Source organism: Carassius carassius, chromosome 7 (assembly GCF_963082965.1).
Source record: "Carassius carassius chromosome 7, fCarCar2.1, whole genome shotgun sequence".
Lineage (NCBI taxonomy): Eukaryota > Metazoa > Chordata > Actinopteri > Cypriniformes > Cyprinidae > Carassius > Carassius carassius.
In genome coordinates this window covers 29,359,411-29,385,779 of record NC_081761.1, presented here as the reverse complement: position 1 = coordinate 29,385,779, position 26,369 = coordinate 29,359,411, and the positions used below count along the sequence as shown (strand labels likewise).

Sequence of the window (26,369 nt, the reverse complement as noted above, 5' to 3'; positions counted from 1 at the left end):
AATCCAAGAGCAGTTCAAATTACCATAAAGTCACAAACAGGCAGAACTAATGTTGGCTTTCCAAATGAAAAAAAACAAAAACAAAAAAAGTTCTCTCTGTTCTCCGTAGTGCCTCCTCCTGGCAGCAATAATCATAGCCATGTCGAGTGCAAAACTTTGTTAAAATACAATACTTTTTTGGCCAGTAAATAATGGTGCAAATACCAGTAAGTTGACTAGGGCAAACTTTAGTAAATCATGTTGCATAATTCATTTAAATACTCTATTTCCATACATTTTGTGTCTGAAAGGGACACCCCATACAAATGCATATCCGAAAAGGCCAGCCTCAAAAAATGTGTCCACACTTTTTCAGCACAAATTCTTTTCTGTGTCTCTTTAGTAAATCCTGACAGTACTTTTTTAACCCCAAAAGAGGGTTTTCGCTGACCCATACCAAACTCCTCAGTTTGAGTTTTCACAAGATTAGTTTCGATAGTCATTATTTTTTAAAACAAAGCAAAATGCAAACATAAGCTGTTATTTCAGATGTTTCCATTAAAAAAATACAAATAAATAAATCTAAATAAATGTAAAGTCTCCATGCAGACTTAAACTGCATATAAGCAAACATTGCTTTAAATTCAAACATTGCATTGTCAATGATGAAAGGACTAAGATAAAAAAAGGGCAATAAGAACATATATATATATATATATATATATATATATATATATATATATATATATATATATATATATATATATATATATATTTTGCAAGTGATTGATGATTGAAATAAAGCTGCTTAATTGACAGTCTTTATTGCATTATTTTTAGATAATTCTATTTCAGAGTTTGCTGAGGAGCTAATAAAAAAAAAGCTAAACTGGCTTCATTTTTTCACCTCACTTTTAGTGTTGTCTTTGTACCAAAGCACTGATAGTTGTGCCAATGGTTTTCATCGTTTCAGTCATCAGTGAGTATAGATGGGCATATTGTCCTGTGTATAGAGCTCAAAGGCACAAAGCTGTACTGAGATTTCCCCCAAACCCACATAAACAGACTTCTGCATTCTCCAAAGGATTGATTGAATGTTTACTGAATTCTTGTCCCCAGTCAGCCGTTGCCTTTGTACTTGCATTTCAAAGTATCTCTGCTCATTAACATAATCAACACGAGTTTGTTGTCTTACTTGAATACAGTTTATCTATGAGAATCTAAACTTCGCCAGATGTCCTTGTCCATTTGGCAGTTTTTTATTTATTTTGTCTTTTTCCCCATTCCATCTAGATGGTGTTATTGTGTGTTTGTAGATGAATGCTGGGTTTCAGGTAAAGAGAAGGATTTTTTTTTTGTATTGTACTGAAGAATGTACAACCTTCAATACATAGACCTTAGAAATATTACCCTGAAAAGTGCACGTCCTTCAATGCATGGATCCTCAAAAATGTTCACTCTTTGTAACATGAGGGATAAGCCTGGAGATGGTGAATGAACATTGCACAGTACAGCTGAAAAAGTGATCCATGATTGTTACTTTCAAAAAGAACTTCCGTTTGTGTGTGTTTGATCATTTTTGGTGGAGAGAGACTGTGAGGAAGAGCAGTCAGCTATTATATTTTGATCTGTTGGGAGTTTTATCATTACTCATGCGCTATACATGAAATTACTTGTTCCAATTAACATCATCACTTGTATTATTTTTTTGTTTTGACTTCCAGCACTACTAATGTACTACTAAATGATACAGTTCCTATAAAGCAAGGGATATTGAGGTATTTATATATAGGTATTCATTTAGTTAATTCATTAGCATCCTCTTGGAAGATGAAATTAATAGTCATGAAATTATTATTTCAGTTAGGCTGTGTGCAGTTTGGTATATAAGATGCAAAATTCATATTCAATAAATTCATAAATAAAATGCTATCCAATGTAGTACTATATATATATATATATATATATATATATATATCAAGCAAACTTCTCAGTTCCAAAAATGTAATGAACAGCCTTGTGTTCTCATCATGACCAATGAACAAGAGCTACATTGGATATACGAACCGAAAGTGGAACGACGCCGCGCTACTAGTTTGAGCTACGCAGCGCAGAACGTTTATCTGCTCGAGCCGGAGCCATGGACTGATCTCAATCATGTGACTCTGATATACACAACGCTGGAAGATACAGTGTGAAGAAAGCAGTTCAATTCGCTACAGAATCAACATTAAATGTTAAATCTTGTGAGAAGCATTCAAATTCAGTGCAGAATTCTGTTAAAGCTACAGATCTCAGAACAAACGCTTCTTATGTGGAAACCAGGAAAAACATTGTTCAATAAACACAAATCTCCACCATCATTCATCACTGATTTAACATAGTAAAACTACAGGAACAACTTGTGGCAAAAATGGTTAAATGTTTTCGAGTGTTTTTAACCCTTGTGGATTGTTCAAATTCACTACCCTTTCGGTATGTTCGGGATGAAAACATCCACTCAATTAAACTGCTGTAAAAATGCGTCAGATTCATATTTAAAATTTTTTTTTTTTTGCATAAATCTGTTAATCAACTACTACCAAATGTTTTTAAAAAAATCCAAGATTTTAACTCTTTAACATCATTTATGAACTTGGTAATTTTTTTTTTAACATTTGATAGTTTTGATCATCTAATACATTTTTACAGCAGTTTAATTTAGTGGATGTTTTCATCCACGAACATCCCGAAAGGGTAGTGAATTTGCCCACAGTGTACCGTTGAGTTTTTGAAAAATTTCATAGCATTTTCCCAAAATATGGGTCAAAATAAGATTTGTCACCAAAAATCATTCCATTAGCTCAAACACAGAGAAAGTTGTGGCCAAAATAAGACTCAACTTTACCCCCTAGTGGACGAAAACGTCCCCAACAACGCATAAATGTTAGTCTGGAGCCTATACAGTGGTTCTTGAAGTCAGAAAAGTCATAACAGTGTTAGAAGAATGTTGTCTGTGGTATATTTTCACTGAAAAACAATAAGAAATGCTGCAAATATCACAACAAATTTTGAGAAAAGCCGCAGCAAAATCAGTCATTTTAGGATGCAAAAAAGAAATTCAGCAAACTCCTGGAGGGACTGATATATATATACACACATAAGCTATAATTTTTCATCAAATGTTTACACTATAAAAAGCCTTCTCTATTAAATTTTGAATGGTATGCTATATCTCAGTGATTTGCAGTGACCTCTGTGTTGGGACAGACCAGGTGGCCCTCTCCAGACACTCTTCATGTCCTCATCCTCTACACTGATAAAAAATATAAGTATCATGTCCACATCATTATAATATCATGTCCACATCATTACTTCACAGTGCCTGGGAGATCCCCCTTTGAAATTCAGGTGGTCTGGAATTACCAGCCTGCAAATCTAATGCAACACTTCAGTCAGCTCACTCTGTCTGTTGTGCTGCCTAATGAAAAGTGACAGCCAAGAAATAAGTTGTTCTCGAGTGGGTGCCCCGGCCCCTTCTCTCTTGTTTTTGGCTCTAAATCTGTGAAATTGACCTCGTACACTTTATAGTTTGTTGGCTCCATCAACTGCAGTGCATGTGTCTATTAATTATATTTTGCAGGGACTTTTTTGATTACTCTTCCAGGTCACCTATATTTACGTAAGTTATATAACAGAACTGCTGTCGTTGAAGTTTCAGGCCAGTTGATGGAGCTTTCACTATTTAGCATTTTTATGCTTGGCATGTTCTGTGATACACTGAACATTTAGCAAATTCTGTTCATTAAAATCAAACAAACAACAAACTTTAAGTTTAAATAGATATTTTTGCATAATGCATGCATTTTTATTTTTTTACGAATATTACTTTGAAATCGAAGAATAATTCGCTGATGCCATGCAATATCACTGTGGGGCCCTTCTCTTGAAGACCCCTGCTGTAAGGCACTGTTATGCAGTTTTATAGGTCACTGAAGAAGCCTCCGTACTCATAACTGTCCCAGTAATGCATAGTCCCACGGGAAGTGAGATGACGACACAGGCGAATGGGTTGTACAGCAGAGGCCTAAAACTGTGCCGTGAGAGCTGACTCACTGTCTGTTTAGCACAGACTCTTAATATGTTATGACTGAATAGCGGTGAGTAACCAGGCTTCCTCTCCATCCAGCTGCAGGCAGGAGAATCGCAATAGCAAATGTGCCCATCAGAGACACACTCATATATATACACGTATATGACCATACATGAGCAGATGGCTGTACCCAAGTCTTAGTCCTTTTGTGTTTGTCATAAACATCGACAGGCAGGCCTGACTTCCTTATTGTTTTATGCATCATCCAGATGTTATATCAAAGCAGGCCCCTAGTCGCCGATCAAACCAGATAGTAACTCAATTTATCTACTCTCCCTCAACTGGTTTTAACCCAGCTGGTTGCTGCTAGGTGAAGAACAGGGTCTCTAGAATTGAGTGCAGCTCAAAGTAGTTTTAGGTGAAATTATGACACTGATAATGTCCAGTGTAAGGGTACAGAACATTTTTTTTTTTTTAACTGTTTGTTTGATTGACTGATGCACAATTCAAAATGTAAGATTGAAATTCTTTTAAATTAGCTCTTTAAATACAATAGGCCTACATTATTATATATTATATTATAATTATTATTATAAAAACGCATAAGAAGGGCCATATATACTGAAAAAAAAAAAAAATATATATATATATATATATATATAAATAAAAGTAATTGTGAGTAACCTGAAATTTTGCAGGATAAATGCTAAAATAGGATTTTATTGTAAAATTATACTCCAATAATCATTATTACAAACCACCTAACTGTGGCCGTTTATTTGCAAACAGTATTTCAGTCTGTATATCCCCCAATTTATATCAGTTATTGCTATTCATCAGAGGCTTGTGCAGAATGTAAAACCCAGATACTCACATGGAGAGACATGAAAGGTGCAGACTCCAGGTTTTACAGTCTTGTGTTGCCCTGCTCTCGTTGCATTCTGGGGCCATTGGAGTGATGAATGGGGGCACTTAGATATCTGTGCTGCTGAAGGGTATTCACAATCTCAATTCTGTCCACTGGAGGCTAGGAACATTACCAGAAACCAGCTGCTGCTCTGTGGGTTTGGGGAACAACATGTGTTCTACCTTAGCAGGACTATTTTTTTTTTCTTTTTTTTTATGTACAGTTGAACTCAAAAATACTTGAATTCTTATGCCATAACTAGGTTAGATTAAGAGTTTAAAGGAACACTGCACTATTTTTGAAAATAGGGTCATTTTCATCTGTCTGTCACAAAATTAATTTGTGAAATTATTTGCTTCAAAACCGGTAGAAAGCTAAAAATACTGTTATGCAATATGACAGTTTAGAATATTCAATACACAAATAGCACCAAGAACCTCTTAAATATATTTGAAGCTGCAGAAAGTAAATGACCTTCACAGCATTTTCAATGGTTTATGGTCTTTAATTCATGTAACATCATGTAACATCATGTAACAATAAATCAATACAGAATCTGTGCTTGTGGAGTAATACTGCTTTTGAGATGTGGCCTTTTTGCACAAAGGCATCCCAGAAGACGAGAGAGGCGTGGCTATTTGAAGCCAGCAAGGTCGTTTGTTCAGTCACCATTACAAAGAGAGCGATAGAGAGAGTGGATCGGTCAGTGTATAGTTTTTGCAGGCAAGAGGATTACAGGTGCAGCTAACAACAAAGAATTGATATAGGAAGCAGTCAGATGGAAGACTGTGCATCACTCAGTCTATCACAGAGCAGCACAGACACACAACTGAAAATGTAAAAAAATTACTTTAAAAAACTAATTTCCTTAAAAAAAAAAAACTATTTTACAGTTTTCCCTGTTTGTAATACGTGATTTTCTTTTTCATAGCATTTTTATAACATTTTAAAGTTAAAATTAAACTTATTTTTACAGTGTGTATGCAAGTGGCCAGTTGCATAAACGTTTTTAACCAACCAAAAAAAAATAAAAATAAATCATCAGTTTTATTAGTTTTATCACTGGTTAATACAGCTGGTCCCTGTTTTTTTTTTTTTTTTTTTTTTTTTTTTTCAGTTTGCTGTATCAAAAAGATCTTGTCCCCATCTGGTCTTTTTATTAACTTGGAGCACAACTAGCTCTCCGGAGCCTGATCAGTCATGGGCTGCCTCTATGATTTAATGTCTATAGGCTGACCCTTATTGGCAGTGTAGCCTTGCACAGTCTGTCTGGCACAGAAACCCCCGCTGTTTGAGGTTGAGAGAGATCCTTTTAAACTAATATCCAGATCAGTTCATCTTAAAAGTATCTAACGTTAAGCTCAGCTGTCAGCCGTCACCTTGTTGTGGTTTCATGCTGTAGTCAGGTCTGGCCTACACATATGACCTATATGCTTTCAAGACACAACCTCACTGCTAAATCCTGTTCCGAAAGGATAGGCTAATGCTATGGGCTATGAAGACATGCAGTATCAGTATTTTATGTACAGGAAGAAGCAGTTAAAGCTTCCATTGTGGCTTTTAACAATGCAGTCCAAAGACACTCTTGAAAAGCCTGCACATGGATGACCTTTATGGACCCCACTTGCAATACTGTTCTTGAGAACTGCTGTCCTTGGCAGCACTTTAAATCTTCTTTTATTTCTGATAGTAACAGCTAAAATGTAAAGTCCACCCCAGGTGTTAGTCTTTATAGCCAGTTTGCTGTTATGTCCTTACGAAACCTGTGATTATTGGAACTCAATTTGGGTGCTTTTGTCCAGATGGTCCGACCTCCCGGAACTGTCTGCTGAAATTGTTTTTCTATGCACCGTGAATACAGCAAGGTCACCTTTTTCAAAGTTTAGTAGAGAAGTCAGCCATGCGCACATTCATATTTCTCCTTCTCTAAATAAATCAAATACTTAAAATAATCACAAAAAAGAAACAAACAAACATACAAGGGTCTTTAATGATGCTCAATGGCCTTGTTTGGTTTGGTTAAGCTTACTTGATGCTTTAGCAGGACAGAGAGCCAAACTTTCAAACCTTAAAGTTTCAAATTTGTAAATGCAATAGTGGAGTGTTGGTTAAATCTGCTTTATATTCATATATAAACTGAACACGGCAGAACATTTTCACCATGCATTAATTTTTTCTTCTTCTATTTTTGCATCACATTTCAAGGTATACACTTTTTTAACCTCTGTGTCTCACCGTTGTCACTGCAATCAGCACAAATCTTGTATTCTGTCACCTACGCTCAAGAACGAACAACTACTGCGCGTGCAATACATTGTTTCCCAAGATTGAGATTATAGCACAAGGACAATTATACTGCATCTGTGCACTGAAATATTTATGCAAATATATGACTTCATGATATACATGGTTCTTCAGATGAGTCTTCTAGGCCTCCCCAAGCACACATGGCTAATCTCTAATGTTGTACTAGTTTTAATTCATTGCTTTGGATAAAAGCATCTGCTAAATGAATACATGTCAATTTTAGCTATTTCTCCCAGAGTAATAAGAGTGAGCCTTTCAGATCTTAAGCCCCAAATCTTTTCATATCAACTTTAGTACAATAGATCTCATGTCTGGCCATGTTTATCAATATTAAATCAATTTAGAGATGCAATTAGGTTCTAATTTGGGATTTAATTACAGTTTTGGCATATTGTAACTTATTCTGAAACAAATTGAATGTTTGTGTAAATTGCAACAATCTAGCCTTTTTTTTTTAATTCAGATTTTAAAATAAATGCAAGAACCACTAGATCTTTGGCCTTGTCTAAAGCTTATACTAAAGGTTAGTTGACCTTTAGCTCCAGTAATGCTGTTGGATTTACTTTCTTGAACAAATCATTGCAGATCTAACATTGTAACATTTATATTAATCTATCATATTATAATATTTCTTCAAAGGATGGCCTCATGTGCATCACAGAATACCTGGATATTCACTGACTCTAGACCTAACCCAGACCCAGAGGGGCCTCAGTTGTCATCACGTGGTTCACATGCTCTAAAATGTTACAAAAGAGCCATACATAGGCATATATTGGTGTTTTTTTATTCTTCTTTCAATTAAGCTTTATTGATAAGTGTGTTTATTGTAAATTTCTCTTAATGCAGTTTGTTGCAACAGTGATTCAGCTCATAAAAAAAAGAATAAAAAATAAAATAAAAAAACATTTATAATGTAATTTGCATTTGCAATGAAGAAATAAAATGTCATTAACATCCCTTAGCTGCATAATGCTATTTATTAAAACTTTGTGGTATGTGTGTTGATAAATCTGTCATATAATCAAATTGTAATGATATTTTCCAGTGCATTATATTTGCTTAAATTTACTTTTCATCCCCTTAAGCTATAGTCCTCCCAAAATTATAATTATGCCATCATTTACTCCCCTTCATGTTGTTCTAATCCTGTATGCATTTCTTTCATCTTCTGAACTTAATATAAGATATTTTGAAGAATGTTTATAAACTGTTTTGATTCCCATTACAAATTACAGATGAGGTAAATGGGAACTGAAACTGCTTATATATATATATTTGTTAAACAGAATACAATGTCATACAGGTTTGGAATTACATTACAGTGAATAATTGATGACAGCATTGTTGCCTTAAGAACAATTCAGGATTATGTTGTTCGGTTTCGTGAACCAGTTCAACCAATTCCCTAAGAAGATTTGGCTCGAATTAATGATTTGTTCATGAGCTGGACTTTGCTAGTAAAATGAAAGCATTAGCTATGTTTCCATCTAAAATATGCAAATTTAATTTATGTGCAAAACTGGAATAAAAGATAAAACATTTGCGAATAAAGCAGCGTATCCATCCAACAAGTTAAAGAGAAGAAAATCGTCATTTCCTGATAAACTGGCACTAAATATCTCTAAAGCCCCTTTCACACTGCACGTTGGACTCAACTTTTTTACCAGGTGTTTTGAAGGCAGATCAACGTCTGCGGCGAAAAAAAAAAGTGCAAACTGTAATGAAGCAGAGACCAGTTAGTTCCTCAATTTCCGTGCTGAAGATGAGATCGTTCGCCAGCTTCAGTGAAAGTTAACGTGCATAGCGTTTTCGACTCGTACATTACATGTAATATCCTGATGTCAAATGTCTTTACAGGACCTTAACAGGTTGTGTGTGAATGCACGCACATATTCCGGATAATCACTGGAAGTGTGAAAGGGGCAAAATCTAGCGACCCGGGAACAATTGCAGGGACATATTACCCAAGTTTTTTCCGGAATAGCAGTGTGAAAGTGGCTTAAGAAAACTAGGAGAATCCACTGAATATAATAATTTTCACATGGAATAAATTACTTTTGGTTTAGAGAGAGCAGTTGTAATACAATAAATGTGGTCATTGCTTTTAGAGGTGGATGCCTTCTGTTTGGGAAGACAGTCATTTAAGACTAATTCTACAGATAGTTATTCCTCAGGCATTTCAGAACAACCAAAACAACTTATAGATGCTGTAAACAAGATCAGTCCACTGGTTAGTCAATTTATCCTGCTTCATAGCTCAGTCACATGACTTTTTCAATGCGCATGTTGGAATTTATTCTGTAAATGTGTTTCCATCGTAGTTTATGCACTGTTTTTTTTTTTTTTACGAATAAAAAGTTTAACCTACAAGTTTTTTTTAATGCACATTTTTAGAATTTATTTGAAATTTTGACGTTTCCATCCAACATTTTTTAATGCGATAATCCAAAATGCGCATACAAATAGGTGGATGGAAACCTAGCTATAGGCTCCGTGAAGGATAAGTGCGACTCACTCCTCTCTCCCTTCATTGTGCTTTCAGATTGTCACTCAGACCCTGTGCCTGCAATAAGCACCAAATGGAATAACAATAGGAGCTTTTCCCCAGGGGCTCTGTCCTCTGTGCTTTCTCTCTCCTATTCAAACGAGCTGTTTTCCAAAGACTCCCATGAGTCTTTGTGCCCTTTCAAACCCATTTTTAAAGTCAGCTTTTGTCTCTTGTCTCTGTGATTGGAGGTTACTTTGCATGACTTATGTTTTCTTTTTTCCCTTCTTTTTTTCTCCACCACTCTCAAAAGATCTCTTTGGTGTCTTTTTTTAGAAGCAAATTAAATAAATGACTAAATAAATAAATGCATACATAGATACATACATACATGCATAATTGAACACTGTTCTATACATCTTAAATTTACTCAGATAGAAATCCGTTATTTTTAAATAGTAAAAAATATTTCTCAATATTAATGCTTTTGCTGTATTTTGGATCAAATAAATGCAAGCTTGGTGAGCAGAAGAGAAAACTTAAAAAAAAAAAAAAAACATGACAATATTACTGTAACGATAAAAACTCCATAATCATCGGGATGAAGGAGGCGGGAACCGGCGGACAACCAAATAAGATTTAATAATGACAAAATAAATAAAAAACAGCATGTCAGCCCCTCACGGATGACTGATGCGCACAAATAAAAAGCAAAACACAAACTAAAACCCAGACCTGGTCCTCTCTCGTCCTTCACTGTCGTCGCTCCAGTTTTATATCCCTCCATCTCCTCCGTGGGACTCGAGACCGGTGGGTTGAGCAGGTGTCGCTCATCTCCAATCACTCCACTGGCCTCGCTCTGTTCCCACGTCTCTTGGCCCCGCCCCACTTTTACTCTCACTCACAATTACTGTTCAAAAACTTTTGACTGGTAGTGGAATAACACACACACACACACACTGATAAACTGATAAAAAAATTTATTTTATTAAGTAATTTGTGCTATGCAGTGATTTTTCAAATCTATTTCATAAGAAAAACAAAAACCTCTGGAACATTTTTTAATAAATGATTTACTGACAGCTAAATAATTTCTTTAAAAAAGTCTTTAATAAGAAAAAAATAAAAAATCCTATTTTAGAAATTAAGATTTTTAACTTTTTATTTTAGTTTTATAATATTTTATTATTTAATATATAGCTCAATATTATATTGTTATGTTGACCGTGTGACTCAGCATTCGAAGACGGAGAGATGGATGGAGAGATGGTGCTGTCCTGTTGCCAGTGGGTTGCCAGTTTCCTGGATGACATTATGAAGCTTTCTCACTATCAGTTTGCTTTCTCAGGCATGTGTTTGTGTCTTTTAGACAGCCTTGCTCTATCAGAGTAGGGTAATGCCCACTCCCTTGTGTGTTTGTTTTGACTTGTGAAACCAATCTAACCATTGGCTGTTTGTGTGTGTGTGTGTGTGTGTGTGTGTGTTACGTAGATTCATTCATGTATCTTATGGTTTTGAGATTTTCAAACACATCCTTGAAACTCTCTTATCAGGTTTTGGCAGTTTTGAGATTAAAAAAAAAACCTGGGAATTGGTATTCTGTGTTTAGCTGCTTACATTTTGCACAAATAAGCCACAGTTCAATTTAAAACATTCTTCTGGTCAATGGGTCATGAAAAAAAAAAACAAAAAAAAAACATACTTGACACTTTCCATTCACTTGATCATTTGAATTAAGATTTAAGATTTTATACTGATATACTGATTTTTTCACATGTTAACAATAAATACGACCTCTAGGGATGGGTGATATTTTATGGATTGCAATATAGCCAACTGGTAAAAATTCTCCCCATGATAAGAAGCAGTCTTCCTGAGATAATAATGATAAAGCCTATTTTGTGCCGACCAGAGTGACATGGTCCCTCTGGCTTCCAGTATGAAATAGTCATTACATAACATGTGTACTTAGTGATGCTCATAACACCAGGGTACAAACAGGAAAGATAATACTTTTCTCTAAACAAACAGGATTATATTTTTGTCTCTTAGTGGATGCGTAAGATTCCCTGAATTATCATCATTGATCTTGCAATCACAATAAATACAAGAAATTACTGTGATATATGTTTAAGCCTATATAGCCTATCTCTATCATTGTGTCAATCACGTTTACATACTGCCTCCAAAACTTTCATCCACCATAAAATTGTTTTTTGGATCGGGTTAAATTTGCTGTGTTTTTCACATCCGCAGCAAGCATTTGGATTCAGTGTGCAAGGTTTCTGTGAGTGACGATGAAGAATACGAAAAAAAAAAAAAAACACGCATATGAACATTTTGGACTCAGTATACAAAGAGCTTAAGAGGAAAAAAAAAGGAAATGAAAATCAAAATAAAACAATTAAAATATAAAATGTAAAATAAAATGAAAAATGGTTATACAACAGTAATACAAAAAATGATATGACCTCTTTAAGGAAATGACTCGTGATTCAATACTGTTGGCTGTTTTTTGCTACTGTGGCATCTATGAGATTACCTTGACAAAGTAAATAAATAAATAAATAAATAAATAAATAAGACTAGGTTACTTTGTCATTATTGGTTTGCATCAGTCACAGAAATGTGTTTAGTCATGCTTTCTCAGTTTCAGAACAGCTCTTTTACCCTACAGTCTGTGAGGACACAAACTCGAATGCAAGTAAGCATTGGCATGCGGGTGGTGTAAATAAACTATTGTGGTGGACAGAAGGCTCGCCAACACACAACACAAGCATACTAGACAGACTTCTGATTTTGGCAGTTGCTTTACAGTGATGACAGAAACTTTTTAATAGCTTAGCAAATGGAGGGAGTGTTGGTGGCACTAAGATGGAGCAGGTGGTGTTTGTATGACTCAATCAGATGGAGCACCAGCCCTCTTAACACTGCTGTATGTCCGCACACACACCAGCACTGAATGTAGGACAGTGGTTTGCTGGATTCCAGCAGAATTAGAGACACCCTAGATAGACACTAGTCATTAATAACCTGCACTGAATTACCAGCCTAGCCAACTTTGTTCGTCACACTCTTTCTGTCCTTTTCACTCTCTCTCTCACCCATGTTTTTCCTCTTTCCTGTCCTCTCGCTCCAAAGCACTTTAGTCACCGTGTAAAAGTAGGTTGCATTCAATGCTCCTCTCTCTCGTTCGCTCCCTAATTATACCGTCCTTGACAAACAACCTGTCACATTTTGTGAGAGGAGTAAGTGGCATTCCCACCCACTTCTGAAACATACACACATGTGCATACTGTACACTACATAACTGATTGCGTCTGGCCTATCATGATCCATTTTTTTTACGATGCGTTTGTGTACTCCGCAACAATCAATCTGGACTAATTAGGTTTGTGCAGACAAATTGATGGCAGACTTTCAAAATTACTTTTTGCATTTCACTTCATTTGTCTTTTTAGTGCATATTGTATGTGTTTTGTGTCTTTATTTAGGTATGTGTGGTCGTATAAATTTGAGAATTTAGATATGCTTAGGTTTATAAAAAAAAAAAAAAAAATCATTTATTTATTTATATATTTTTTTAAATGTTTTTGAAGTAAGTCTCTTATGCTCAGTAAATTTATTTAAAATAAATTTAGTAAAATACAGTTAAAACAGTAATATTGTGAAATATTTTTACAATTTAAAATAACAAAAATATAATTTATTCTTGTAATGGCAAAGTTATTTTTATGTGTATATATATATTAGAATAGTGAGTGCTAAAGTTAGAGGGTCAAATAAAGGTGGAAGAGATGTGTTTTAAGCCGATTCTTGAAGATGGCTAAGGGCTCAGCTGCTCGGATTGAGTTGGGGAGGTCATTCCAGCAGGAAGGAACATTTAATTTAAAAGTCCGTAAAAGTGACTTTGTGCTTCTTTGGGATGGCACAATCAAGCGACGTTCACTTGCAGAATGCAAGTTTCTAGAGGGCACATAAGTCTGAAGTAACAAATTTAGGTAAATGGGTGCAGAGCCAGTGGTAGTTTTTTAGGCAAACATCAAATGCCTTGAATTTTATGCGAGCAGCTATTGGAAGCCAGTGCAAATTGATAAACAAAGGTGTGACGTGTATTCTTTTTGGCTCATTAAAAATTAATATTGCTGCCGCGTTCTGGATTAATTGTAAAACTTTGATAGAACTGGCTGGAAGACCTGCCAAGAGAGTATTACAATAGTCCAGTCTGGACCGAACAAGAGCTTGAACAAGGAGTTGTGCAGCATTTTCCGGAAGAAAGGGCCTGATCTTCTTGATGTTGAATAAAGCAAATTTGCAGGATCGGACAGTTTTAGCAATGTGGTCTGAGAAAGTCTGCTGATCATCAATCATAACACCAAGGACTCTGGCAGTTTTTGAAGGAGTTATGGTTGATGTGCCTAACTTGATGGTGAAATTGTGATGAAACGATGGGTTTGCTGGAATCACAAGCAGTTCTGTCTTGGCAAGGTTGAGTTGAAGGTGATGGTCCATCATCCAGCAAGAAATGTCTGTTAGACAAGCTGAGATGCGAGTAGCTACCGTCGGTTCATAAGGATGGAATGAGAGGTAGAGTTGAGTGTCATTAGCATAGCAATGGTATGAAAAGCCATGTTTCTGAATGACAGAACCTGATGATGCCATGTAGACAGAGAAGAGAAGTGGTCCAAGAACTGAGCCCTGAGTCACCCCAGTAGCTAGATGTTGTGACTTGGACCCATGTTATATTTGTAACACTTGGAAGTTACAAATATAACGTGATGATATTGTGCCACCATCCAAAACTATTTGCTCTGGAACAAATAATAGATTAATGAGACCAAAGACTGCCTGTTAGATTTACTCAAGATTAATTATATCTGATGTTTCACCACTAAAGACACATCAGAGTTATACAAATGGTGAAATACCTGTTGGAGTTCTGTTGGACTCTAACATAACACTCTTATCAGCCAATCAGATTCGAGGACCAGAAAAAAAAAACTGTTGTAGAAATATATTTGTATTTGTAAGCACTGCTATCCATAACCTACAGTTTTTTGTCCTATCGATAGAAGTGTTTAATAAGGCCAAGATTAAGGCATGATGATGAATGCAATTCCCACAAGCACAGATTAGTTTTTGTTTCTTCAGTCATTCGGCAAGCAATGCAGTAAGCTATGCAATGCAATGCAAATAAATTTGTCTTGTTCATTAGTGTAATAAATGCACCTGGTTTTGCATGATTCATCAGTGCTTATGAATCAATGCTATTGTAAAGAAAAAGAAAGCTGAAGGCCATGCAGGTGGAGAAATATCAAATACAAATATGAGCTGGATTTTCACAATCCGAACCAATTCCTGTTTAATCAAACCAGGACTTGGCCTACATTATTTCCTGCTAAATATTATTTGACTCAAGTACATGCTGTATTACAGAAGTCAGATGTGTTGCGAAGGCTGTTTTATGTTTTCTTTTACCCTCTGGAGTCTAAGGGTATTTTTGGGGCCTGGAGAAGTTTTGTCATGCCCTGACATTTGTGCTTTTTCAGTTTCTTATAAATATCTAAATGGGTAAAGTCTAATCTCACTGTAATCAGCACAAACTGGGCTGTAATAATATGTGAAATTATTGTACGTACATGATTGTGTTTTTGAGAAAAAAAATGTTATGCGTGGTTAGTGAAAAACTAAAAATGTTAAATCACTTGAATAAGGCAAAAAAACACATAAAGAACAATGGTTCCCGGGATTTTTGAGAACTGGAGCTTGTAGCCTAGAATTTTTCTTTCTAAATGATGTGAAAATCATCTTGTTTACTCACTTACAGAAAACAAGATATTGATTTAAATTTTCTAAGACACTTTTTGTTGGTAAAAGTCATATGCGAGTAGGTGTCAACTGTCATGAATATCATTGTGATTTACACCTGAGGAGACAAAGGGCCGCATAATGAGCTGCATAATGAGCCTTTCAGTAATCTGTGCCACTGAGGGAAGAGTTACAAGAAAGAACGTGAAGACAAAATAAATCTATATAATTTTATGTTTGTAGTTATTTAGAATATATTTAATTATCCCACAACATAATTTAATATCCACTTGGGGGAGCAGTTAAACAGTTTATTAGGAACAATCAAAGCTGACTTTCAAACTAATTTTTTGCATCATTACTCCAGTCACACAATCCTTCAGAAATCCTTTTAGCAATCTTATTTTCTACAAAAAATGTATTATTATTATTATTATTATTATTAATGTTGAAAAGAGCTGAGAATATTTTTACAGGTTTTTTAGGGGGGATAAATTAAAAGAACACCATTTTTGTTACATTTGTTACAGTTACATTTATTTGTTACATTTATATTATTTACATCAAGCTTTTGAATGGTATATATTGTATATTGTTATTGAAACTTCAGAATGTTTCACTTGATTATACATTTAGTCTGGAATTATAGTTTGGAAAAAGTCTTTGAAAAAGTCTAACTGGTAAAATGTTTACACGTTATGTGAAAACTAGTACATAAAAAAATAAAAAGAGACTTACTCATGTTTATGATCTCTGCTGAATAACGTGCTTCATTCTTTTTTTTTTCTGAGGAAATCCATTTCTCAAATCCTCAACCACATCACATCTTTTTGGGGTGAATTCTGTCTTATTCCTCTCATCGCGAAGCAAACAGTAAAATAAAAACTTGAAGAACAGTCTCTCTGCGTTTTCTTCTGTTATGGGCGTATTCAAGCCGCGCGCTTCAGTTTGAATCTGAATAGCGCGTTCAGCGCTGGGGCGTGGTCACATTAGATATAATGAAGGGAGACTTGAAAAACGGACATCGCGTTGTTTTCATATGGATCATATGCAGCACTTATTTAGTTTAAAAGTAGACATGTCAAGCTTTCTATAGATATCTCTCTCATGTCTCTTCATTGAGTATTCACTGAGTTACAGTTCATTTTAATGACGTGTTTGTAAATGAAGATCAGCGATATTGTAAAGAAAAAGAAAGCTGAAGGCCATGCAGGTGGAGAAATATCAAATACAAATATGAGCTGGATTTTCACAATCCGAACCAATTCCTGTTTAATCAAACAAGGACTTGGCCTACATTATTTCCTGCTAAATATTATTTGACTCAAGTACATGCTGTATTACAGAAGTCAGATGTGTTGCGAAGGCTGTTTTATGTTTTCTTTAACTAAATCAAATTATAATTGGAATGTAATCGGCATATGAGTCACACAAGATCTAAGTAATCTGTACAAATTGTTTCACAATGGCTTTGGTCCAGCCTGTCGGCATCTGAAAGCTCTGCCTGTCGCTTTCCAATAAAACATTTCACACCAGTCTTTATTTTAGCCCCTCACTCAGGCAGAAGAGGGAAGACCACAATAGAGCCAGGAACTTGACGCCAACCGATTTCAAACAAACCAATAAATGTCCACATATTTATAACTGAGTCATTGAGATGGCCAAGACTGCTGATAATCCTTTTACTTAAGAGTTGATCTCCATGGCAACAGGCTAATATGGGAAAGCTGTCTCTATGTCTTTTTCTCTCTCTAATTGCGTCACTGTTAGCTGGCAGTACTGCTGCTAGGTTAGCACGTACAATACAAAAGACCCAAACATAATTTCCTGCTTGTGGACCTGGCAAAGAATAGGAAGTGCATGCTGAGATATAAACGACGAAAGATCTGTGAACTTCTTATTAGGAGTTGCTGAAGTGGCTTTCTGAATATTAGTCTAAAAAGTAAAGTGCACAGACACAAGCCACCTCTGGTTCTTATAAATGCCACCTCCACCTCATCTGCACCGGCAAAGTCCACAAAATGCAAACTGCTGCCGAAGCCATATTCATATATAGTCGTAAAACATAATATCGCCACTATCAATATGGTAATTTTCCCATCCCAGCCCAAGAGATCATAAAGCCTGTATTTGGTAGCAACATTTCATCAATAAAAAGGGAGGCTGTTCTGTAGTCTGCGTCCTGTGTTTAAAAGCCCCATTAAATTACAATGTGGTTGTAACCAAGGCCCTGGATCTCACCTTGAAGGTCACCTTAGCAGCCTCTGGGTATGGGCTCCAACCGACTGTCTTCAGTGGTTAGCTAATGGAAACTATGGCAAACCTCTCACAGCGCTTGTTATCTTCTATCAGCTATACAAAGATCTCTACCATCTTGGGGATTTTTTATTCACAGTTGTGAGACTAAGGCTTACAGTATAAGTCAATGATCTAAAGATTGTGATTGGTTGTTTTATACAGTGCATCAAAAATTAATGTCTAAGACTATAAGGTCTTTATCCAGCATATACGATTCAGGAGAATATGTAACAGACAATCTTTTAGTTTGAAATAGAGATTGTGATTCTTACATGATTGTGAAGAATTTCACAATAACAGACCGGTGTGTAAAACTCTCAGATGTATTTTAAAGATTCTATGCCACAAACTTTAAATATTTGAGATACTTTTAAATATCCAGCGTTTAGTTGATCCTGATAAGCGCTTGTTGTCACAGTTGTAAACACAACGGCTTTCTTCATTCGTGAGGGGGTTTGGCATCACAGCATTTTTGTTTCCAGGCAAAATGTTAAAGAACACGACACACATGTCTCCTGGAAATGCTGTAGAATTCAACCAATCCGATGACGACTTCGACACTTCTGAAGTGTTTCCACTTTTGTGTCCCATATTACCGTCTACAGCCGCTAGAGGACGCTCTATGCTGCTCAGTGGTAGACTACAGGAGCACTGAGCAGCATAGAGCGCCCTCTCTTGGCTGTAGACGGTAATGTTTTCTCTTGGTTCATGTCAAATTAATTTTGATAAATAAGTCGCACCTGACTATAAGTCGCAGGACCAGCCAAACTATGAAAAAACTGCGACTTACAGTCCAGAAAATACAGTATATGCTTTTAATTAATTACTTTCTCTTTCAGAATAAGATCATTCTGGACCCTTTCACATTCAGTGAGGCTCGCTTCAGGCCGTCACTTGAGGAACGTCTGGAGAGCATCATCAGTGGCGCCGCCCTCATGGCCGACTCCTCCTGCACGCGCGACGATCGCCGTGAACGCATCGTAGCCGAGTGCAACGCTGTGCGCCAGGCCCTGCAAGACCTGCTGAGCGAGTACATGAACAATGTAAGTCCTGAACAACATTTTCTGCACTGTGAAGTAGATCGATGACTCGACTTTTAAATGTTTTTATTTTTTTCTAGAAGATTAGTTTTAGTTTGTTAATTTTTTTTTTCTTTAAATCAAACTTTCAAATCGTATTTAGGTTTAGTAACTTTACTTGCCTTTCATGTGTTGTTTTTATAAAGGTTTTGTAAGGGGACTAATTGATTAGACTTTTATTCTTGCACATCCTGCATTGCTTGTGAATAAGGTTGGGTATCGAAAATCGATTTCGATTCCATAATCATATACTTAAGGCCAGGAATCGGATACTTGCTGTCAAATTTAAATTTCAGTTCCGCCTATCGATTCATATGCATTTATTTATTTATTTATTTTTCTTAATCTGTGAGGACCAGATATGCCAGGACTTTGCTCAAAAATATAAGTGCTTTAAAGTTTGGCTACATTTGCGATCAGAAGACCAAAAAGCTAAATATAATAGCTAAACATGTTGCAGGAGAGTTGTTCCAACATGACAAAGCACTTTAATTTAATAGATGATTAAAGATCACGAAAACTATTCAAACACCAACATGATTCTATTCCTAAATTACAATGATTCATCTGTATCATTCCTCCACCTTTGATGTGTGTGATCAATGTTGTGATCACTTGATTCATATGTGCAGTGTGTGATCAATGTTGTGATCACTTGATTCATATGTGCAGTGTGTGATCAATGTTGTGATCACTTGATTCATATGTGCAGCGTACAATCACACCGGAATGATTTGAACATTTAAATCTGTGTTCGTGCTGTCATTGACCTAAATATAGAACCTGTCTGTCATGAATGAAACCACTTCACAGTCTTTTCAGCCACATAGTATCATTATTTCTGTTACAAACATTCAAACCACAGAAGTACTGGGATTAAAGTTTATAGTTCATATATAAACTGTGTGTAGAATCTGTATGGTAGCAATTCAAAAAGAGTAAATCACCTTTTGAAAGTAATTTGACACTTTAAATGAAGATGTAACATTATATTGTTATGCCAGTAGGTGGCGAAAAGGGGCTGTTAAGATGTATTTGTCTTTGAATCATACAAGAGATTCGTTCAAGACCGCTGATTCATAAGTAATGAAACAAGTACATCCTGAGTGAGTAATTTAATCATTAATTCATAAATTACATGTGATTTTGTTTAGTTGTCTTATGTGTTTTTCTTCGGAATCATGAGAGAACCACAACTTCCATTAGAAAAAACAATAAAAATACAAAATTTATATCTTGCAGTTCTATTTTAAACACAGACAGCTCTTAAAGAGTCCAGTTTTTATGTAGCCTGTTGATTTTTGTTCATGGCTCCAATAAATGATTTGCGAAAAAAAGATACACAGGATAAATGTTTGATATCATTATTTAATCACATTGGAATCGAAACTGGGTATCAACAAGAATCAAAATTGATGAGCAGTATCGGAAATTGATAAAATTAAAATTATACCCAACCCTACTTGTGAATCGTTCCTAAGACCGGATGGCTAGAAAACAGACATTTACCTTCAACAGCTATGGTTACAGTAGACATACCTTTCATGGTGTTGACACATACCATATGAATACATATAATATTTCCCACAGAGTGGTTATTTATTTATCAGTGGTGACATGGAACATGAAGAGCTTTCTGCATGGAAAGCTTTAGCATCATCACATATAGCGACATCACATGTAGAAATAACATTTCTGAAGATTTAAGCACTTCCAGAATGAAACTTCCAACATGGCTGGAGCGATATCAAAGCTACACTATCAGAAATTATAGTTTATGTGATATGTTGTACTTTTCTCCAGCTGTAGTGTCTGGAAGGGCCTGTTCAGCTAAAAAAAAGACGGGATTATTTCTTCCTGACGTACAACTGAATTTATTTGGAAGACTTTGTAATGTTCATACACTACTGAAATTCAAATATGCTTTTGAAGAAGTGCCTTATGCTCCCCAGGGCTGTATTTATTTGATCAAAAGTACAGTTTATTTTATACATACAGTATATATTTTAAATGCTGAAAGCAGATAATCCTGTGGAATTATCAAGGTGGTGTATATGCATATTTGTTTGGGCATGTCAGTTACTTTGAAACAGGTGTCACAAAGCCATTGGCAAGTGTTCTGTAATATTGATCTTTAAAATATCAATGGGGCTGTCTGGCTCTGATGCTATGCAGTAATCAATGGCACCCGGCTATAATCTAATGTATGTTTCTTAGTGCTGGTGTGTTCAAGCACCATACAGGAACAGAGGGATATTAAATACAACCTCTCATTCGATTAGCGATGCCCCTTTAGTCAAAACACTACACCAGTGGAGATGAATATCACATCAGCACTTCAATTACAAGCTCCTGCTCTGGGAGGAAATGTGTTTGCGTGGCTAGGACGCTCGTTTTATATTAATTTTATGTGTATTTACTTTGGGCACTTTATATGTGTTTATTTCTATTAGGTATGTGCGATAATGACAATAATGATGTTTCAATATTTGCTGGAATTTTGTCAATAACAATAATTAGGCAATATTTAGTAAGACACTATAGGGCTGTTATTAATAAAAAATCAGTATCAACAATATTTTTCTTTGCATTGCAAAAGTGGGACAGTGGCATTGCAGACTGAACTGGCATTTACACAGATTGTTTAAGGCAGGACATTGAATGCATTTAACTAATATTAAATAATAAAAATGTTGAATGCTGATATTGGAAATGATTTTGGGGAAAAAAGGGAAAATATACTTTAAGTATAAACCTAATGTTGAGTCATTCATTTAACCAATTCGCCTAAATGGCTGATTGATTTGTTAACAAACACTGTCCTGTGTTATGCAGAGAGGCAATTTGGATTTGTTTGAAACTATTTTTCATTGATGAAATACAGCAAAAACAAGAACTTGTGTCTAAAATGTAAGTCAGTCAGTATTAACTTCTTGTTTAATGGACTGTTTAATCAATTTAACATTCACAATTGTTCAGATTTTTAAATAAAAAATATTATTTGCGTGATATTCACTATATCAGTTTATATAAATATGAAAAACACATTGAAAATGTATTTTAATGGACTAAAGTAAATCATGCAGTGAAAGTGTGAACTCTGTTTAAATTAGATTACTGCACAAGCACAATGTAATGTGTGTGTACTCTGTGTGTGTGTGTGTACTGTATATGTGTGTGTTTTTGTTAATTTTTTTGCCATATACTCACTAATGGCAGATTGCATCGTAAATTATATATATATATCGCACACTCCTACTTTGTATGGGTTTGTTAATATGAATAGTTTAGCAAAAATGCATTTCCATTATACACATGTTCTATATACTCACATTAATATGTTTTGCATCCTAGAATCTGCATGTTCATAGGCTGGTCCTGGTATATAAAGCTTTTTTTCATTCATTCATTTATTCATCTAACACAAACATTTATAAAGTTTTGTTGCTTTGATTTCTGATACCTTGCTTTTAATGTGGTAAAGTGCTATGTAATCTGATCTGATCTCCAAAAATGCATGTTTACACCTGTCATAGAGTGCATTAGTGGTGGCATTATCGTATCGTTTATGTTTTGCTGCTCTTCTGTTGTCACAGCTTTCTAGTCCCTCATGCTGAATTGCTGTAGTTTCTTAGCTCACTTTAAGGTGATTCATTATTTTCGGTAGTTTTTGCTAGTGAGCTACAGCTCCAGGCATGGAAGTATGTGCTAGCGATCTAAACCAAAGACCAAAGAGATGGTAAAACTTACTGTATATATATATATATATATATATATAAATTAAAATTTCGATTCCGCCTATAGATTCCTATGCCTTTATTTATTTATATCTATATTCCAACAAATCAGTGATGCATTTTATTCTGGTAGAAGAGAACACAAGTTTACATGTAAACATTATTAACTTCTGGCTTCTGGGAACTATGGGTTCAGAGAGGAAGCGAGAAAACGTGTCTGTTTTCTACACTATACACAAAAATTATCATTGGTTCAGTTTCTTCTAAAACCTTTTCAACCTCTGCCAGCGTCCGTTCACCTTTTGCTCTGATCATTCTTCAAGCTCAAGCCTGAACGACTTGTTGAACGGCACAAACTTGATCAATATGCTGGTTTGCAATAAATTTAATTTAAGTGACAAGGGAATGTCCCTACTTGTCCTTGTCGGTGGTGATCACTGATTGGTGACACCCGCCCAGACTCCCAGACCACTGCTGAATCATCAGAATTGGCTGATTTAGTTACGGCAGCCCAGACAGGCAAATCTATCAATTGATCGGTTGGAGTAATGCATTGCTGACCTGGGTCAAGGGAGTTCGGGCTTGTGGCTAAAGGTTGAAGGGGTCTAGGGCTTTGTGGGTGTGGTAGTTCATCTCGGTAGCCTGGCCTGCGGTGCAATAAAGAGGATTTAGGGAGTTGGTTAGCAGAGCTTAATCTTGCATTTTGCGGGACGTGACATTCCGGCGGTCACACTGCATTTAAAGAAGATGGATGCCTATGTTCTTTGGCCCTCCAGGGGGCAACACAGAAAGACTTGAACAAGGTAGGGTCTCCGAACACTCCATCAGCTTAACAGCGCTGCTACCGCACAAGTGAAAAAAACAAAACAAAAAAACAAAAGTGTAATGCAGGATAAGTCTTCTGTATATTTAGTCTATACAGTCTTAGACATTACAGTTTAAGAAAGACTGTAAATAACTCTCACTTTAAGGAGAACTCTAGCATATCATTAGATTCAGAGCTGATAATCCGGTGTGGACTACATGCCACAAAACTAACATGATATCAAGGTTAGAAGCTGTTAAATTTTGTTGAGCATGAGAGTAGTGTTGCTTCTTAAATGACCTGTTTTGAAGTATAAGTGAATAAATCAGTGACTCGTTCATGAAGACAAGCTGAATTTGGAACACTAACTTGCAAATTAAACTTACTTTTTTTTTTTTTTAATTCAGTCCAGTTGGATTAATTCCTGAATTAATCAACATTTTGAACAAATAATTTAAGCAAATTATATTATATTATATTATATTATATTATATTATATTATATTATATTATATTATATTATATTATATTATATTATATTATATTATATTATATTATATTATATTATATACTGAGCTGTGTTTGACTACAGTTCAAAATGTTGCAGAACTTTTGTTTTATTATTATTTAAATAAAATGTCTATGGTATAGAAAAGTTACAAAATGTTGTGACTTACATCTCATCTCCCTAGGATAGCTAATAACAAGCTGTCATGACACGATACGATAATGTCATGTGACTGCTGGTGCCTCTGCACAGTGTCCTTCCAGCCGCACAAGCGCTTTGATGCCTCGATTTGGCAAGTGCTAGACACCGTCTCACTGGACAAGACCAGTCATTTCAGAGAAAATAACCCACAGCATGCACAAGAAAAAAAGCCTTTCTTTTGCTCTCACCACCCGTCTCACTCCTTCTGCATCAGTGCAAAACCTGCCCCCAAAGACACAAACGAAAAATACACATGCATATCACAAGTTCCCCTTCAAGCTTTCAAGCAAAGTCTCCTGCAAATATCTCCTGTGATTTGCTCACTCTACTTCTGCTAGCATGACTTTCGCTGTTCTATTAGCCTGGCTACAAGAATGTTGAGTCATCTTGGTTCTTTTTTAGCCTGTCTGAAGATTGAGGTCTCTTTCATAGCTGTTGGCTACCACTGATGTTTGTAGCATTTGGAGGTTTGCTGTATGTTTGGCATCTCCTGCGTCCATTACCGACGACTGGAGAGAAACACACAGCGTGATAGTCTCATGTGAGCTTTTGTTTTTGCATCTGAAGAGATCACTGGGGCTTTAGGTTTTCAAAGACTTTAACAGCATCTCTACTTGATGGCTCCTGCTGCTTGTTTAACTTTCACATCTAGACCTTTCCAACCTCATTAGACATCATCTCCTCCTCTTCTTTCTCCTGGCTTCTTTTGTAGCATCACACATGAAATACTACTTTTTTTTTCTTTGCCCCAAAATTAACAGTTTGCAAGGATGCAATCCCCCCCCCATTATTTTGATAGCACCTTTATTTTGACTTTGCAATCGTAGGAACTACTAAAAGTCCAGTGTTTTGTGACCTAAGGGAGTGTCATGGATTGTAGCGTGGTAGAAGGCTAGTTAGATAAGCAGCAGCTAACCCATTAAGGGCCTTATAGGTAAGCAATAATATTTTGTAACTGATGTGGAAGATAATAGGTAGACAGTGCAATGACTGTAGAATTGGGCTAACATGATCATATATTCTTGACCTGGTAAGGACCCTAACTGTTGCATTTTGGACTACCTATAGCTTGTTTATTGAAGATGCAGAGCAACCACCAAGCAGTGCATTACAATAGTCCAGTCTAGAGGTCATGAATGCATGAACTAGCTTTTCTGCATCAGAAACAGGTAACATGTTATGTAGCTTGGCAATGTTTCTTAAATGGAAGAATGCTGTTTTTGTAATATGGGAAATATGGTTTTCCCATATTACAAGTTGCTGTCTAATATAATACACAGATTTTTGACTGTAGAAGAAGGAACAGTACATCCGTCTAGACGCAAATTTTAATCTAAGTGATTATGTGTACTGTTTTTTTTTTGGTCCAATAAGTAATATCTCTGTCTTATCCAAATTTAAGAGGAGAAAAGTATTGGTCATCCAAACTTTTACATTTTTAACACACTCTGTTAGTTTAGAAAATGTTTAAGTTTCATCTGGTCTCGTTGAGATATGTAGTTGAGTATCCTCAGCATAACAGTGGAAACTAATACCATATTTTCCAATAATATTACCAAGGGGCAACATGTATATTGAAGACAGCAGAGGACCTAGGACAGATCCTTATGGCACTCCATATTTTACTGGTGATAAATGAGATGACTCCCCATTTAAATAAACAAAGTTGTAGCGATCAGACAGGTAGGATCTAAACCATCTTAAAGCCTATCCTTCAAGGATTCATGTGCTCTCATTTGGTTTATCGTAACTCTCATATTCTTCAACCATTCCTCAGGCAGGTGAAGTTGCCATTGTCACAGGTAGCAGACAGAGAGAGACCTAATTAATGTCAAGCAATCAAGCCTCAAGCATTTCTCACAACTAAGCTTCATCTCCCTTCATGTCAATCTGACTTAATGTCAAGACTCATACGTCAGATCACTGTTTCTGAAATTCTCCCAGTGAGATCCTTCTTACAAATGTCAGGTTAGAAAAAATGTCTTAACTCGTGGCTCATCCTCTCAGTTGCTGGTGTTCTTGTGCTAGATGTCTTTTTTTTGCTTATAATAAATGTCCTCACTAGACTTGACCTTTCTGAGGTCATAACAATTCAAAGACCACCTTAGGCATTTCAGGTTTGTTTTTGCGGCATTCCTCACCCACTTCCTCATGGAGAGCCTCTTTCCAGCCAGATTCCAC

At 35.8% G+C, this 26,369-nt stretch overlaps 1 protein-coding gene across 1 annotated transcript in view; it reads left to right on the top strand.

The window, feature by feature from the left end:
- Positions 1 to 26,369, top strand: part of LOC132143875 (catenin alpha-2-like) — a 491,992-nt gene that overhangs the window by 142,493 nt on the left and 323,130 nt on the right. Inside the window, exon 7 of the mRNA XM_059554471.1 lies at positions 18,699 to 18,902. Coding sequence (XP_059410454.1) covers positions 18,699 to 18,902 — 204 coding nt within the window. The remainder of the gene's footprint in view (positions 1 to 18,698; positions 18,903 to 26,369) is intronic.